At 38.8% G+C, this 17,291-nt stretch overlaps 1 protein-coding gene and 1 long non-coding RNA gene across 5 annotated transcripts in view; one reads left to right on the top strand and one right to left on the bottom strand.

The window, feature by feature from the left end:
- LOC134658047 (uncharacterized) overlaps positions 1–17,291 on the top strand; it is a 99,433-nt gene that overhangs the window by 62,849 nt on the left and 19,293 nt on the right. The window lies entirely within an intron of this gene.
- LOC134658020 (nucleolar protein 4) overlaps positions 961–17,291 on the bottom strand; it is a 184,414-nt gene continuing 168,083 nt past the window's right edge. For 2 of the 4 annotated variants that reach the window (XM_063513617.1, XM_063513618.1), the window contains 11 exons: positions 12,688–12,739; positions 12,370–12,444; positions 10,637–10,764; positions 9,216–9,386; positions 7,396–7,644; positions 6,241–6,387; positions 4,692–4,927; positions 3,555–3,635; positions 3,359–3,432; positions 2,814–2,906; positions 961–1,330 (listed from right to left, as the gene is read on the bottom strand). In XM_063513617.1, the coding sequence (XP_063369687.1) occupies positions 1,119–1,330; positions 2,814–2,906; positions 3,359–3,432; positions 3,555–3,635; positions 4,692–4,927; positions 6,241–6,387; positions 7,396–7,644; positions 9,216–9,386; positions 10,637–10,764; positions 12,370–12,444; positions 12,688–12,739 (1,518 nt within the window). In that variant the 3' untranslated portion in view covers positions 961–1,118. The remainder of the gene's footprint in view (positions 1,331–2,813; positions 2,907–3,358; positions 3,433–3,554; positions 3,636–4,691; positions 4,928–6,240; positions 6,388–7,395; positions 7,645–9,215; positions 9,387–10,636; positions 10,765–12,369; positions 12,445–12,687; positions 12,740–17,291) is intronic. The other 2 variants (XM_063513619.1, XM_063513620.1) reach the window with 2 other exon arrangements.

The raw sequence follows: 17,291 nt of genomic DNA, 5'->3' as shown, positions 1-17,291 counted from the left end.
GTACTTTCACGCACCAGGCAAGATATCGAATTTTTAACCTATCTCTAAAATCTCCCTGATTTTTTTCTTAATCCTAAATATACACAAAAATAATTTTGTACTCTTCCAACGAGTAATTTCTCAAATGGCAACACTTAGTGTGTGTTTTTACAATAATATGGCAGCTTTGTACGACGAGCTTACCTATAGTTTAATTTGTAGGACAGTTTAGTGAACTCTTTACGATACAATAAAGGTCAATCAACATGATGTGTTTGAGCAAATTTTCATACAGAGTACGTACTAATACATAACTCCAAATTTTTGTATGAAAATTTGCGCAAGAACTTCATAGAAGTCAGGGGTAAGCAACCTTGCTAAACTCTTAGGAGCACCCAGAGCCTTTACTGAAATTTAACACGGTTTAGCAAGGTTGCCAACGTCTTAATTTTGTCACGATAAAAATATTTAGTAAATTGCTAGTCAATCATATATATAAACATGCATTACAGTGAATATTATCGAAAAAAGAAACCGTAATACTGTAACAAATAACAACTTGCAATGAATTATTTCTAGTAGTATGTTTGAAGAAACTTATATTCCTGTTTTATCAGTAGGTGTCCAACCGATAAAATCGTCTATATTATAGCCGCATACGACTACTCTAGCAACTCAGTGATATATTTAACCAACAACACAGTAAACTGGAAAATACAGCACAGTTTTCGTTTGACAAAAGTCACAAACCTAATCTATAGTCAACTTAAAATCATGAGACCGAAAACTCAGTAAAGACCGGTTTTCCTAGGATAGCGGTGCCGTCATATAGCGGCCGTCTCCATACTAAATAATACGGCTAAATATGGATGTCGTAGTATTTGTATGGAGACGGCCGCTATATGACGCTTTCGGAGGAAACCAAAGCTTAAGCACATTCGAGGAAGCGAACTCAAAACGCCTAAAATTTATCTTTTTCACCATCACTTAGACCAAAAATTGACTCGACATCGACAATAACGTTCGAAACCGCACCGAAAGTCCACGAGACGAATTTCAATCACAATTTGTACTAGCACAGTTCAGAAATATCCAAATTTGAAACCGAATATACTGGCGAGGTCGGTTTTGGCTTCGTCCTAGGGTTGGTTGAGGAGGAGGGTCTCGAGCTCGTCCGCGGAGCGCAGCAGGAAGGCGGCGGACTCGCGGTAGCCGGTGATGAGCTGCCGCACGGCGCCCACCTCGGCGCCCGACAGCTTGTGCGTCAGCAGCGGCTTGCTGAGCGGGGCCGGCGGCGCCGGGTGCGCCGCCGCCGCCGGCGCGGGGCTCTTCAGGGACAGGTCTGTTGGCGCTGAAGGACGCGTTAGTTTATCGTGTGCCAATATAAATACAGAACACAAAGTTGGAATTTCATAGCGCCGATATTCATTTTAAATTTCAAGACGTTGACAATTATTTAACGCTTATTCGACGAAAGGATTATGAGGTTAACAGTTTATGTTCCACCGTAACGACAATGGGTCGGCCCAAAATTTAAATTCATCTACCTACTCGTATCTAATATATAATAGTGATCTGATGTATATAATATTGTAATTATGTAAAATATTGTATACCCGGAAAGGGTAGCCGTTGCGTTGTGACTATGTAAAATAAACGCACCTTGCACATTGTTTACCATGCACTTGCTGACGCATTATTAAGCTATGGACTCAGCTGTTACGGACTTACCTTTAAAACTTATTTAGATAAAATAAAGATACTCCAGATAAGATTACTTAAATATTTGGTCGGTTTTAAAAATAGGAAAAGGCACAGACATAATTATGATACACTTTTCTCAACTTGTAAGATACTTCCTGTGCATTGTAAGGTTGTATATTTAAATGTATTACATAGTTACTACATTGATGATTGTAAAATAACAAGAATAAGTAAGCGTGACACTAGGTCTGCTAAGAAAATAAGATTGACGCAACCGTCAGCAAAAAACTTTTATGGCCGGAGAACAAAAGAATACTTGATTCCCAAAATTTATAACGAGTACCCTCTTTTACTTGAAACACCTAAATTAAACATAGGTAGATTAAAGTCGAGATTTAAACAGATTTTACTACACAAATATGAAAACTTAACCTAGCTACCTACTTTCTTACTTGTTTTTCGATTTTTAACAAATTTTTGTGCCGCTTTAATATTATAAGAATTCTCCCTGTTATGTTCATGTCATGAAATGTCATGTACTAAACAAATACTATATATGTTAGGTTATCTCTCTTAACTGATTCAATTGAAATCCTACTAGGCTAGACTGTAAAGTGTAATTGGAATACATAATATTTATAAAGTAATTCATTAACAAAGCTTAATACAATTTAATGTGATTGGATGGCCGTGCGTGGACCTTATCTCTACGATATAAGATCTACGCATGGCTATAGTTGAGTGTGATGCTGTCTCGCAAGATAGATTTAAGATACATACATATAAGTAAATTTATGTTCCTAATGCTAACTTGTTACTATTAATAATTAGTGTACCTAATTTAGCTTAAGATTACTCTAGAGCGCACCGCCAACAAACTGTCTCACAGTTTGGCGAAACATTAGATTAAGGTACTAAAATGCTGTATTTTATGTAAAATTTTCAATAAAAAAAAAAAAAAAAAAATGTATTATTTTAACATCTTGATTGACACGGTAAACAATAAAAAAAATCTATTCTATTCTATTCTATTCTATTCTATTGCTCAAATTCCCTCTTCAAAAATGTGTGATCGAACACACCTACTGATTAAGTAAATAAGTAGACGATATAATAGTAATATAACTCACCGGATAGATTGGTGGGAAAGGAGTGTGTGTGCGCCGCCATAGCGGACAGCAGCGCGCTTTGGTACGCTGCCATCGCCGCGTTCACGCCTACACCTGCAAATAAACAAAAATGTAGGTGTCATTTGAATCTATTTTAGTCAGATATTAGCGGAGCTCAATATAACAGCGATGCTATCACAATGAGACCATAAAAAAAAGTACTCAAGTTCTTTGGATACATGATCAGACTTTTCTTACACGCTGGATTAGACGCATGATCACCGGGAGAGTAGATTTACATGGACAGATGGAAGAATTAGATTACTATCTAAGAAAATCATCTATAGTTACGTCCCTCATTAACTGCGGTAAATCAGCACATCATTCACATTGTGGACTATACGATTTGGTATTATCAATTCTTATCAACTTCTCATATTGGTCAAACGTGAAGTCAAATTAAAACTGTGAACATAACGTCTATGAAACCATAGTTTACATATTTAGATGTACGCTCTTAAAGGGTAAGACATACATAGGTATAAATAGGTATAAATTCGGCTTACCTGATGGAGGCAATGCTGATAACGTGGACAACAGCGCGCTGCTCGACAAAGCTGTGGCCGGATTTGTGTTGGTGCTGAAAATTAATGGTAACATTCGTAAATATAAGATCGCTCTTAAACAAAGGAAGATGATGGTCATCATAGCCGAATTGTTAAAATTATTTTATGATAATAAGCAGAAATAAATTGATGTTACCTCTGACGCCCAAAAGTCTGCGGTGTCCCGAACGTGGACGGGAATGACGGTCTGAACAGCGGAGCTGGAGACGAAGCGGGGCTGGAAAAGATCATCGCTTAGATACTTTCCATAGTTTAGTTGACCGAAGCGTAGCGAAGGTCTACGTTTTGACTCGGGCATTTTGCTTTTGTATGTCCGGATGTTCTCCTCTACATTCTCAACCGATTCTTGTGAAAGTTTGTGACCAGATTCTACTCGTATGAGTAAATATTTTTTTTTTGTCGGTCCCGTTTTTGGAAAATTTCAAAAATGGAGGAGTTGTGATACCTCGCGCTTAAACAAATAGTCGTATCGATATCATACGAGTATTTTCTTTTTGAGACATATTTACATAGTAAATGGCAAAAAATGCAGAAAAATTGTATTGCTGGTTTAGACGGTATTTAGATATTTAGTTTGTACTCGAGAATGAGTAGCCGAATTTCGTCAACTTAGCTAAGAACTATCATGGCGCATTTTGTAAACAATCGATTTATTTGTTTGTACACAGAAAGTCTGGGTTCGATCCCCAGTAAGACGTAACTTTTTGTATTTTTTTTTCACTTAAACTTCGTATTTTTTTAAATAAATTATAATCTTTGTATTGTTGATTGATCAAACCGCTGTGTGGCGCTGTCATCGTGCACGGTCCCAATAAGCTATGCTCGCGAGGTCTACAGCTCACAGAGCCACTAGTATTAATTGTTGGTACAATAAAGTGAAATCGGGCAGAGGTAACCTACTCGACTGTGGAGGAAATAATGGGTCCTGAGCACACTACAGTAATTAGGAAGGTACTGTTAGCATCAACATGAAACAACTCTGCAAAAGTATATGATTTTGCCATCCTGAAATGATTTTCCAATTAGAGATAAAACTGTACAGTTCGCGTTCAAAAGTGTCTGTTATGGCCATTAAATTGTTCTACATAGAGACATATCTCTTTGTGTTAAGCTGAGAGAGTGGATATACTTTTGACGCGTAGTGAGATCCGCTACTTCTGCTTCTGACTTTACTAAGGGTCTTCGGTCATTTTAATTTTCCGAGGTCTTTAAATCTTGGTATGTTCCGAAGTCATTTTGCGTGTAACTTTATTATTAATAAAAGACAACTCACCTAGCAGTCTTACTGCCAGCATTCCCATTAGCGTTATCCAGCTTGAGACTGTTATTATTCAGCAGCGGGTTCTCGAGCGTGGGGCTGACGGAGGGCCTCGTGGTGTCGGCGGCGGCCTTGCTGTGCGAGGAGGACGTGGTGTTGGAGGTGGATGTGGCGGGCGCCGAGGAAGGGTTGATGCTGTACAGGCTCAGGAACGAGGAAGCCACGGCCGAGGTTGCTGTCGTGTCTATGGCCTGGGAATTAATACAGTACTGTTATTACTTGCCCTCTAGATCCCTGTGTTCTATATAAAGCAGGGATATGGATAGCTAGCGGCGGACTGTAGACTGTATGAAGTAAGGATGAGATGATGAAAACACGTATCATAAAATATAACCTGTGGTGATGCGTATGATAATTTAGACCAATAAACAACGTAGAACAACAGTTTTATTTTGATTACGTCTGCAGGTACACATTTGGTAATCAGATATCAATCGTCAACAAGTTAGGAATGAGGGCCTAGTTCCCAAGCAGCCCAATTCTCGAAATGAAAATTTGGTACAGTGAAAATACAGAAGAGAACGACCGGGATAACACGAGAACGATAACGGAACGTGCTTTATTTAATGCGCTAACATATAAGGGACTTGATCCTTTCAAATCGAAAGGTACTTTTTGGGTCAGTGCATTTTTTTCATTTGTCGTTTGTCGATTCACGGTTGTCATCTTGGCTGCCTAACCGGTAAGATTATGTTCAAATGCTTATAAATGTTCGATTGGTGAGATTGTGGTCAAATACTTTTTTATTATCCACTAGTGACCCGCCCCGGCTTAGCACGGGTTAACAAATTATACATAAACCTTCCTCTTGAATCACTCTATATATTATAAATACTTTTTACAAAAAAAATAAAACCGACTTCAAAAAGGATGAAATAAAATATTATCCTTTTTGAAGTCTATGCGTTACCAACTGATATGTTTGAAGTCGGTGCCAAGCCAAGTAGTAACAATACGAGTCAAAAATGGAATTTTTGGCCATAAAGCTGATTATTTTTGACTGGTATTGTTACTACTTGGCTTGGCACCGCCTTCAAACATATCAGTTGGTAACGCATAGACTTCAAAAAGGATAATATTTTATTTCATCCTTTTTGAAGTCGGTTTTTTTTTTTGTAAAAAGTATTTATTTTTCCATTTTTAGTTTCAATCGGTGAGTGAAAAATCAATCATCCCCTATTTTCCAACCCTTAAGGTTGGATTTTTTTTCCAAATTTATATGGGACTAACTTCGGGGTATACCCTTTCCAATAAAAAAACAATTATCAAAATCGAACGACTCTGTAAAAAGTTATGCGTGGTCATACATAAAAAAAAATATATACGCGTCGACTTGAGAACCTCCTCCGTTTTTTTCGTCGGTTAAAAAGAAACCGCTTCAAAATCCATTGCGTAGTTTTAACGATCTAAGCATACACAGGGACAGACAGACAGCGGGAAGCGACTGTTTTATACTATCTAGTGATAGTGATAGTGATTAGACAATACAATGCATAGTATTTACCATCGGCGTGGGCACAGTGGGCATGGGCTGGCTGACGGGGTCGAGTCCAAGCCGCATGCGCTTGGCGTTGAGGCTCTCGTTCTCGCACGCCTGCGCCAGGATATGTTCCGCCTGCACCGACGTCAGGTGCGCGGGCGTCGGCCGCACCTGCAACAACCGACACCATTCGTGAACTGCGTTCATTACGTTCAACAGCTTGAACAGTCTGGCGTCAATGGTAACTACGAGTCAAAAGTTCCTGCCATTATTAAAATAGACTTATAACTTGGAATAACGCACTCTAGTTGGCATGGTGGATGGAGGATGAGGTGACACCCACTGGGTAGATATTGAAAAGAAAACCTGCGAAGCGTCGAGGGATCTACACAGGAGCCTAGTATTTGGCGGAAAATGGTCGCGTCCCTCAATCATGAGGAACGAGGAAGAAGAAGAAGATAAAACCGGCCAAGTGCGAGTCGGACTCGCGCACGGAGGGTTCCGCACCATCAACAAAAAATAGAGCAAAACAAGCAAAAAAACGGTCACCCATCCAAGTACTGACCCCGCCCGACGTTGCTTAACTTCGGTCAAAAATCACGTTTGTTGTATGGGAGCCCCACTTAAATCTTTATTTTATTCTGTTTTTAGTATTTGTTGTTATAGCGGCAACAGAAATACATCATCTGTGAAAATTTCAACTGTCTAGCTATCACGGTTCGTGAGATACAGCCTGGTGACAGACGGACGGACGGACGGACGGACGGACGGACGGACGGACAGCGGAGTCTTAGTAATAGGGTCCCGTTTTTACCCTTTGGGTACGGAACCCTAAAAAAGGGATAACTTAGAGTGTGGCAGATATTGTTGAATGCGAACTGTAGAGGTCTGTGTATATTTGAAAACTTTTAGAGGGTGGCTGATGCTTTAGAAGTTTAAAGGTGCTTGTTTAAACGATTTTATTTGATTCTTAGCAATGTTTATTAATAAAACCAACGGAATTTAAAAATTATTAATGTACTTGTAAAGTAGAATTGTTGTTTTCCTCGTAATTAACACTAAAAACTGATCCATGTTCTGTTCAAGTCAGTGCAAAGATAGCTTAGACGGACTCTAGACATTTTTAACCGGTTAATAAGTACTACAAAGGTTATCAAAAGTCCGAGATCGAACCCTCACCGCAGTGTCCCAAGCGTTGGTGGTCCCCGTGGCGTTGCCGCTGTTGCCCGTGGCCGGCCCGTCGCCGCGCACCTTCTTGTTCCGCCGGCAACTCTTCAGATACGTCCGGATGCGCTTTCGGGCGCGCTCGGCAAACTCCGGGAACTGTCGGGTACACGAGTCGATGATGGCCTGGATCTTCTCCTTAGGCTGCTTTGAGATGGGAACTATCCTGTCCAAGTTTTCGTCGACGAAGAGGCGGACGAACATCTGTAACGAAAAATGGGTTTGTGTTAACCTTTTGGACGCCAATGACCGATATATCCGCACCGTAGATTCAACGCCAAAGACCGATTAATCGGTCACAGACCACAGAGCAACATAGACCTACGTGCATATGCATAAAGTTCAATTTCAGTTTTGACACTTCAATGATGTGGCATCTGAGTGACAGCTTTTGTGTTTGACACGGCGTCGAAAAGGTTAAACAAGCAAAGAACTTCTCTGGTATTACGGGTGATTCTGTCTGGTGATTCGTCTACTCGTTTGCCTCCTATATCATAAAAAAGTATAAATATGACCCGTGAAGGAATCAAAAAAAAATCAAAAAAAATCAAAATAGTTTATTGAGACAGTGAAACTTATGATTAACAAGATTTACGTAAACTTATTCTATGATTAAACACTGCTAAAGTTGTTGCCAGATATATAAATTGCCCGTGACACCTGCACTAGGCTATGCCTGTCTCGCAGGATGGCACTTTTCCTAGTTTGCCAGTTTTTTATTGATTACATTAGGCGCTAAAGAATTCACTACTATCAGCTAAATTAACAAAATGCATGCTACATTACATTACAGTCTACTACTAAGAAAATAAAAAAAAAATGTATAAAATAAATGTATGAATAAAATAATTATGACCATAATTAATTAATAACTACATCATAATTAGCAAATGAATTTGAATAAAGCTCTAAAAACAAACTCAAATGGAAAAACTCGAAATATTTATGAACCTATCAAGTTTTTGCTGTGAATTCGTAATATAAGTACTATTTAAATAATTTCTTACCGAAAACAGGAAAGCGTTTGACTTAAGCTTCGAATTACACGAACATAGCAAATACGTTCCTGTTTCCCTATACATACTAACATCAATACCTAATTATTGTTAGTTCGAAGATCTTGATAAATTACATGATTACGTTGATGTAATTAGAATAGCACTCGTGCAATTATTATTTACACTGCTGTATGTTGACTTAAATATGTATTATCTTAGATTCTGATAAATGATGGCACGATCCCGTTAATTCTCTAAGTCAAATTGTACGAAATATGTCAGTTTTAGGTACGATTTATTTTATTCCAAACATACAAGATTAGATTAGATTCGATTCGATTTCTTTATTTCAAGATGAAAATAACTCTATAAATTTGCTACATTCGTCAAAATTATGTTTATCTTCTCATATCAAGATATCCTATATACCATTTCCGTCGAAAAAAAACCACGAGATTATTTATTGAAGTACCTACCGATTTAATTTTATTATTTCTACCTTGTTTCCTATATCGAGTGTTTGATCTAGTACATCGAGCATGATGTTTGTATTTCTCATTAGAAATATAGTTCTAAATTATGTTATTTTAGGGATAAGCGTAGAGTAAAGAGTAGCTTCAACTAACCGCATCTAACGGACTGATTATTATTTTGATCACCTTATAGCTACATAAGATAATAGAAGATGAGATAACATTTAGTACTTAACTACAGGTGTACAGACAGGTTACATAATAGGCATTTTAATGGAATGTATATAGCGACTCTTATACGTACATTAAAAGCTTTAAGCCGCTCCGGGTCGTGGTGCTGCGGGTCGACGCGGTCGTCGCTGTCGTCGTCGGATGCACCCGCGTCGTCGTCGTCCTTGGTCCGGTCCGACGACGAGGTCTCGTCGTGCGTGGACGCGGGCTCCACCGGCGTCGCGGAGCCCACGTGGATCGGACTCTGAAACGGTAGGTTTATCATGGTTTATGCGGCATTGGGCAGAGTTGTTTAATTTCTTGATTTGCTCAAATATGAAGTTATCTCTATGTATTTGAAATGAATAGGATATAGGTTCTGTTGCGAGTATTTATCTGGGGGCACGGCAGTGCCCCCGCCAAGTCGAGCGCGAAGCAAACACTGCCGTACCATCCTTTACTGGAACCATTTCGCCGCATTTTCAGGCCCCTATTTGAGAACCTCTGGACTTATCCAGAGGTTCTCAAATAGGGGCCTGAAAATGCGGTGCGGTCGGTGGGTTCTGGTCTTAACCAGAACGCAGAAATTTTCGTAATCCAGTAAGCTATAATCACATACTTAAAATCCAAAATTTCAAGTCTGTAGGTCATTTAGTTCCGAAGTTAAGCGAAAGCAAAGTTTCACATTTATGACACTCACTCACTCACTCATGATCATCAGAGTAGAACTAGTACTTCCCATAAACTCAGAGAGCTGAAATTTGGTACAGAGTTAGGGTTTAATGGCCACATAAAGGGAAAACCTAAAAATATTGCAATATCAGTCACGTTTTAAAGCTCTAAGAACTGCATAAGTAAGTTTGTAATCCCATATAAATATATGATATTACAAAGTTACTGTTGCAGTTCCTACAAATAGTAGGTAAAATAAAAGTACACTACAATGTACGATGTGAGTATGAATGAAGATATGTTTAGTTATGATATGTGTATACATAGTATGGGTATGAGTACCCGAAAAGAAGGACTTTTACATGTAATGTTTTTGATGGGATGGATTTAGACATTAAGACGATGATGTAGAAGTAACGATAGAGAGCAACAAACAACAGATTTAACTATTACAGAAAACTTTCCTACACTGAAACTCAAATTCAAACTCAATCGGAACTCAATTGAATCTTTAGTGTCATAAAATCATAATGATTTTGACATCATTACCTATATCTGGGAGACCGAGCTTTGCTCGGAAAACATAAAAACTCAGAAATGCGCGTTTTCTCAGAGACAAGACCTAGCTAGATCGATTTTTTGGCCCCATAAACCCCCATATAGTAAATTTCATCGAAATTGTTAAAGCCGAGATCCCCGAAATATATATATAAATATATATATAAATAAATAAACAAGAATTGCTAATAACTAAACAAGCAACGCTGTAGCTCTCAATAATAATTAAACCTAACTATAACATTTATATAAGTATATGAAACGCTGCTCAACCTTAAAACTCACCGAATGGCCAGTGGCCAGGGGTGTGGGCGGCTTGGGCGGCTTGCTGCCGAGGCCCAGCGCGCTGTGGTACGAGGCCCAAAGATCCGCCATGCTGTCGGCCCCGCTCTCGGTGATGTCGCCGTTGCGGCCTGCAAGCATTGACAGGGAAATGGTTAGAAGTTGATGAACAAGTAAAAATCGCGTAATTTAAAATTAAAAAAAATCGACATTTGTTTTTTATTGGAAGGAATTACATAAAGCGGGTGAGACATAGAAAATATTAACTTTGACGAAATAAGCAACACCCTAATGCCGGTATAAATAAAAAAAAATGTCGGTATAGGGTGTCCCAAAGAAATAAACATTGTCACACAAATATACAACATACACTGGAAAAACAAATTCTTCGGTTGAGTTTATATATAACTCCACGTGAATCCTTAAGAGGGCGGCAACGCGCATGTATTAGCATCTCTATAGTTATAAATCTTCATAGGTTTGTCGTCAATTTATTATCAAAGAGCAGTATGCTTGTTTACCGCCATCGTGGTATAAACAAACAACTTAGGTTTAATGCTCAACAAATGCACCACGACAGGTGCCAGATGAACCAACATCTTTCTGGGCTCCTATGAGATATATTTGTTATGCATCTCGAAATCAATTGACTCTCGAAATCAAGACAATACATTTACATAAATGATTAGCTCACAATATACTACTTATGGTTTAATAGTTAGGCTAATCACAAAGGGGAGAAGATTGATACAATTACGGCGTAATTCGGACATTTTAAGGTACGAGTAGTTGTGACCTGTTGCTAAGAAACAAACACTCCCTCTTCATGTAGGTATTAATATTTTGAAAATAATTTACCACATTTTAAAAGACTCACTTAGGTACACGAGATGGTCAATAAATGTTAAAAAATACTTTACTATATTCTCCAAAACGTGATAACTAATCCAAGAGATACAATAAATTCCGATATCGGGTCACCAGACAAAGCGTGGAGAATTAATTCTAAATCTAGACATTTCACCCACGAGGGGCACAGTAAACAGAGCGTAGGTCGCCGGGTTAAGCATCGCTTTATAAATAAATATCAGCCTTATTTTCACTGGAGAATGGATCGAGAAATTTCTGAACAGTCTAATTCGTCAGACGGCAAAAAGGTTAGCCGCGAACGGCATTTCGATCCGCTCCTCCAGCTGATAGACTTCGCACGAACATAAATATTTATAAGCCCCTCAGGTCTTAGTTATTTGAGCGAGCAACCCTTGAACGCACCATAATTTTACCATAAACAATATTCAGTATGCACGGCCAGTTACCACAAGACGGTAGAAATTAATGAGGGTGTACAGAACGCACTCGCCGGGGACCGGTGCATCCGACTTAAATGTCAACCCGAACGAGCCTCGTGCCTATAAATAATTTGAGAAGGTGCCTGTGCCGCCCCTACACCCTCGGATACTCTCAATATGGCTTCGGCAATAAAAATAGCTAACGGGCGTTCCGTGGCTCGCATTTTGCCGTGGAAATTATGCAAGTAGCCGGCTAATACTCCGATGGTATTACAAATAAACGTGCTCGTTAGATGGACATCAGTTTTTTACGCCGACTTCGGTAAGGTAAAACAATGTTCGTTAACGAGAAAATCGTAATTACCTGCGCATTAGATGATGACTCCGATAAAGATTAAAATAGCGAAGCAGTTTTTAAAGCTCACACGAATAGTGAAATAGCTTTACCTTGTGTCTGGCTGTGGTAATTCCATGCTAGCAACATCATTTTCAACTTCTCTGCGTCTTTTGCGAAGGCCTGACCTGCACCAGATCACATATGCCAATCAATTTCAATGTCCAAATTTGGAAATTTCGAATGGTAACATTTCAAAAGTTAAAGCCAATTGTTTTCGGCTGGTATATTAGCGCATTTTGAATTGTTATTTAATTTATTATTGCTTATGGTTTAATGCGTAAAATACCACCATTAAGTTGATTTGATGCAAGTGGCTGAAAGGTGTGTAAGTAGACAAGTAGAAAATCGCAAATTAAGATAATACTTACTTGAGAAGTTATCATCATCGTTCATGTCTGCAGGCTCTGGTGTTAAATTATCCTGAAACAATCAAAAAAATCCGAATTAAAATATTATCTTAAATAGACATAAGTTATTTATATTAAAAACACCTACACACAAACATGCCTTCCCTCATTTTGGAAAAGAGCCGCATCGAAATCAGTCCATCCGTTTGACAGCTACTGACAGATAGACATTGGCTTCAAACTTATAACGCCCCTCTTTTAGGTTGTCGTAATCATGAGAAATATTTTTAAATTAACCACTGGCCGTTCGTAACGCATTCAGCTGATAGGTACTACATATTTTAACACATTCATTGCCACCCAGCCAAACAAGACATCCGCGCTAGACCACAAAAATTTCTTCACATAAAGCTGTAGTACCACGATCCCGACTATCGGGTCGTCCGGCCTGGGAACGAAATCATAAAATAGGTACCCGATAGTCGGGTTATCGGCATTGAATGTGATAGGACTCAAGTATTAACTGGCGTCTTGCCACAGAATAAATAATAGTATTAAGTACAGAAGACTCACTCTCTAACAAAACGCGTCTGTTACGATCAGCACAGATATGGCCGCTAGGTGGCGACAGCGCCACGCGCGGCTTATGGCTTTCCCCAAAATTGGGGCCGGACGGATGTACTTTTACCTACCTGTAGCAAAGCGACGAAATCGCGGAGTGAGACACGCCTGGTCTTGCGTAATAACAGTAGGCGATCAAGGCACCATAGGATCGTGACGATAAATAATTAATAAATTAGCGAAACGTTCGGCAACGGCAGTGACCAGGGCAGGTCAACGTTCGGGTCCGCGGTCACAAATCGATAGTGCTTCGAATGGACAGGCCACTAAATATAGCTTCGGCACCATCACGTGTGCTGATCCGCTGATACCTGGCCGTAACGCAGCTGTCCCGGTGTTTCGAAAAAGTAACGGCAGATATATATGTCGTAAATAAAATGTTTCTTCCCTGAAGATTTACGAATGAAGATAGAATGAATGTTTATCTTTAGAATTAAACGATGACGAAACTGAGACGGTGTACTTTTGTTTTTGATTTGTTTGCGCTGCGTCGCTCCGCCAATGCGTACTCTCGATGATGCTCCTCGGTACGGAGTGAAACATGTCAAGCAATTTTCGACTTAACATAATTATGTGAGTGACCCGTTTTAATATATTTAATATGTCGGTGTCTCACGGAAGTATCGTTAATTTTACCGGGTTTAAAATATAAGTACTTACCTAGTTTTTTTTAGATAGGTCTAACTATCATTCCCCAGAAGACGGCGCTATTCTTTGGTCGTCAATTTTTTTCAAATTTAAATTTTTAAGTTTTACTACATAATTGGATCGGGCTCAGTTTGAAAGCCATAACTTATAATTTTTTAGTAAGCCCAAAAGTTTAGGTAAGTAATATTTTTAATTAAAGCCCGACGACTATTTACATCAAAGCGTCATATTGTAAAGGGCGTCCAGATTGACCGAGTGACATTGTGGAATGGGCGAACGAAATCCCTTTAGATGATTCGAACACACACTCGCACAACATCGGTTTTGTGTGCGGGGGCGCTAAAATGTTACTTAGCTTAATATGTATGTTTACTACCGCTAGCGACCCGACCCGACCGCTAGCGGCCTCGCATGGGTAAACCTTAACAAATTATGAAACTATACACCTAAACCTTTCTCAATAATTACTCTATTGATAGGACTAGTGAAAACCGCATGAAAATCCGTTCAGTAGTTTTTGAGTTTATCGCGAACATATACAGACAGCTAGACGCGGCGTGGGAGACTTTGTTTTATAAGATGTAGTGATACCAATATATGGTACGGTTGGTTTCTGTCAATTCTTAAAGGTCACACAAAAGCCATGAAGAATCCAGGCATTTGTGTACATAAATAGTTAGTAAACTTATCACGTAGAAATTGCGTAGGTACTCCAACAATTTGGTACGTGTTAAAATTTGGTATTAAGTCAAGATTAAGTAGGATTGACCTCCTATTTTAATGTTCATAAAGTCATTCCACGAATGAGGTCTATTTACGCAGAGAGAGATAATAGGTTACAAACAAGTTTGCATGTGTTTTAGCACATGAAAGTATAATATGGGGCTTGAGAACGCCGACGTACAAAGAACCAATTCATATCCATTTGAATTGAATTTAGTTAAGTGCTAAATAGAATCATTGTACACGTACAGTACGAGTATGACTAACAAAATTGAACACGAATAACTGAAATTTAAGAAGATTAAAATCATACCAAAATCGCATCCGTAAACAAGTAAATGTTACTGAAAGAAGCGCCATATTAGTGGCAGCCATTTCAGAACGCTAACTTACGAAAACATACAAGATTTTCATTCAACAAGTGGTGCCAATGCAGGGCATCAATGGACCGCGACACAACCAACAGTCAAGGAGCGTTAACTCGATTAACGATCGCTATTTCAAATTGAAATGTTAATTGTATAACGCCTTTCTTTTGTTTGTATATTTGACAGGTAGGTTGAATAACAATTTAGGTTACTTGTGATTAATACCTGGATATAATTTTTATTCATGTCGTAGGAATTGAATATTTTTCTTAACATTGTGACTTGTGAGACACGCTGATTGCTCACAAACGATATATAGCCAGACTTGCAAATAGGTTATTGATAAACTACTTACACCTAACCTAATTACCTAGATGTTTGAGACCTGTAAGCGTGACTAGTCAAAATCAATTAGCGAATGCATGTGTTGGCAGGGCTGCGTACTTACTTAAAGTACCAGGTGTACATATATAGTTAGGTGGGGTGACGAGCGCTATCGACCGTCCACCGTCTTGAGGGCGGTGGCCAAGGACCGCATCTGCTATGCGGACACTAAATATCCGTTGACCCTTCCCGCCTATATGCTCCTAGTACTTATACGTTAGATGTGTTGAGAACATTGCAATTTACTCTGTAATTAATTACACCTCAATGACAGATAAGGTGCAGTGGTGCGTGCGTTACATATACGCATACCAATACGTATATGTATAAGTCGTCATGGTATGCGTTGGAAAGGTCAGCATAACTATTACGGAGTAAGACTTGTCAAGGATGGACGGACAGTTTATTGATGGCTTCTTTATAATACCGCTGTCGTAACCCTGCCTTAACCCTCTCGTTGTTCTCTATGTTGTGCGTAAAGTAAAACGTTTCTTTAAACGTTTTACTTAACTTTGCTAAGAGTTACAGAGAATGAAATTTAAGTGTAGGTATTAAATTTTTTCACATTGTACTGTACTGTAGATTAGGCACATGCAGATTTAACCGAGTTACATTTTGACAAAAACATTAAATTCAGGCTACTTAATTAAAAAAATTAAGAACATGTAGACACTCATGTAGACTAAAATGAAGGAAAAATAATGAAGAACCAGCATTACAGTAATCATATGAAATTTCAACGTAAGAGTGATTGCAAAAATAAAAAATATTGTTACGAGTGACGGCCATTGCGTTCATGCGAATCAAAGTTAAAATTAACAATTAATAGAAAAAAAAACTAAAGCTAGGTGTATTATTTCCAGGCCGCGCGTTCGGCGAATAAATCGTGGAATAACCTAGTTTTCGATACAAAATAACTGCAAAATTTCGGGAATCCGCCGGCTATGTGCTTCGGCCCTGGTATGTGCTGATACATGGCCTGGCTATGTACTGCGGTGCCACCCCCTCCCGCCGCGCCCCCCGTGTAGTGCCTCCCGCGAGCGCGACACTAGCGATCACTAGGGTATCGACACTCGATAGTTGCGACGTTTCGACAAAGATTAAACTGAATTCGAAGATTGTTTAAAAACAACGGATCGCTTCTTTCATCACAAAAAAAAATCACCTATTTATGTCATGTTTTCAATGACGATTTATAAGAAACATGTTGCAATTTCCTAAAAAACCTACGAATGAAAGCAAAAGAATAAAAGTAAGTAACCTGAGAAAGAGCCGCATTTGTATAAATAATGGTTTAAACCCAGACTATCAAGAAATTAAGTTACATTTAAGACCAGTCTATCGGAAAAAACACAAAGTCTCAACCCAGACTGTCAGAAATTAAGTTTGATTTAAGACAAACCTATCGGAAAACACAATGTCGGCTAACTTCGACAGACCTTCGTTTTCTAGAAAATAAAGTGTTTCCACCTTAGTATATTAAATCCCATCAAAAACATTATATGTAAAAAGGTGCCAGTCTCGCACCGCTTTTAATACAAAAAAGTTTTGAGATGTATTGTGAAACCAAGTCGGTTATTTTAATCAGTGCCAGGGGGTGTTGATACAATAAGATATCTTTAATTTGTAATACGTATAATGACTTGGCCATCGCACGGCTGCATAATGACATGAGGATCATCGACACCTATTAAAAATAATTCTAATTGAACATAACGCTAGCGCTAATTGCAGTTTGAGCATTAGACATATTTACGAGTACGGTACGAGTAAAGCATTATGTGCGATTGCCAAGTCATTATATATATTACAAATTAAAGATATCTTATTGTATCAACACCCCCTGGCACTGATTAAAATAACCGACTTGGTTTCACAATC

This window comes from Cydia amplana, chromosome 21, assembly GCF_948474715.1.
Source record: "Cydia amplana chromosome 21, ilCydAmpl1.1, whole genome shotgun sequence".
NCBI classification, from domain to species: Eukaryota; Metazoa; Arthropoda; class Insecta; order Lepidoptera; family Tortricidae; genus Cydia; species Cydia amplana.
Note: the sequence above shows the minus strand (reverse complement) of the source record. Positions and strands in the feature narration are given on the sequence as shown.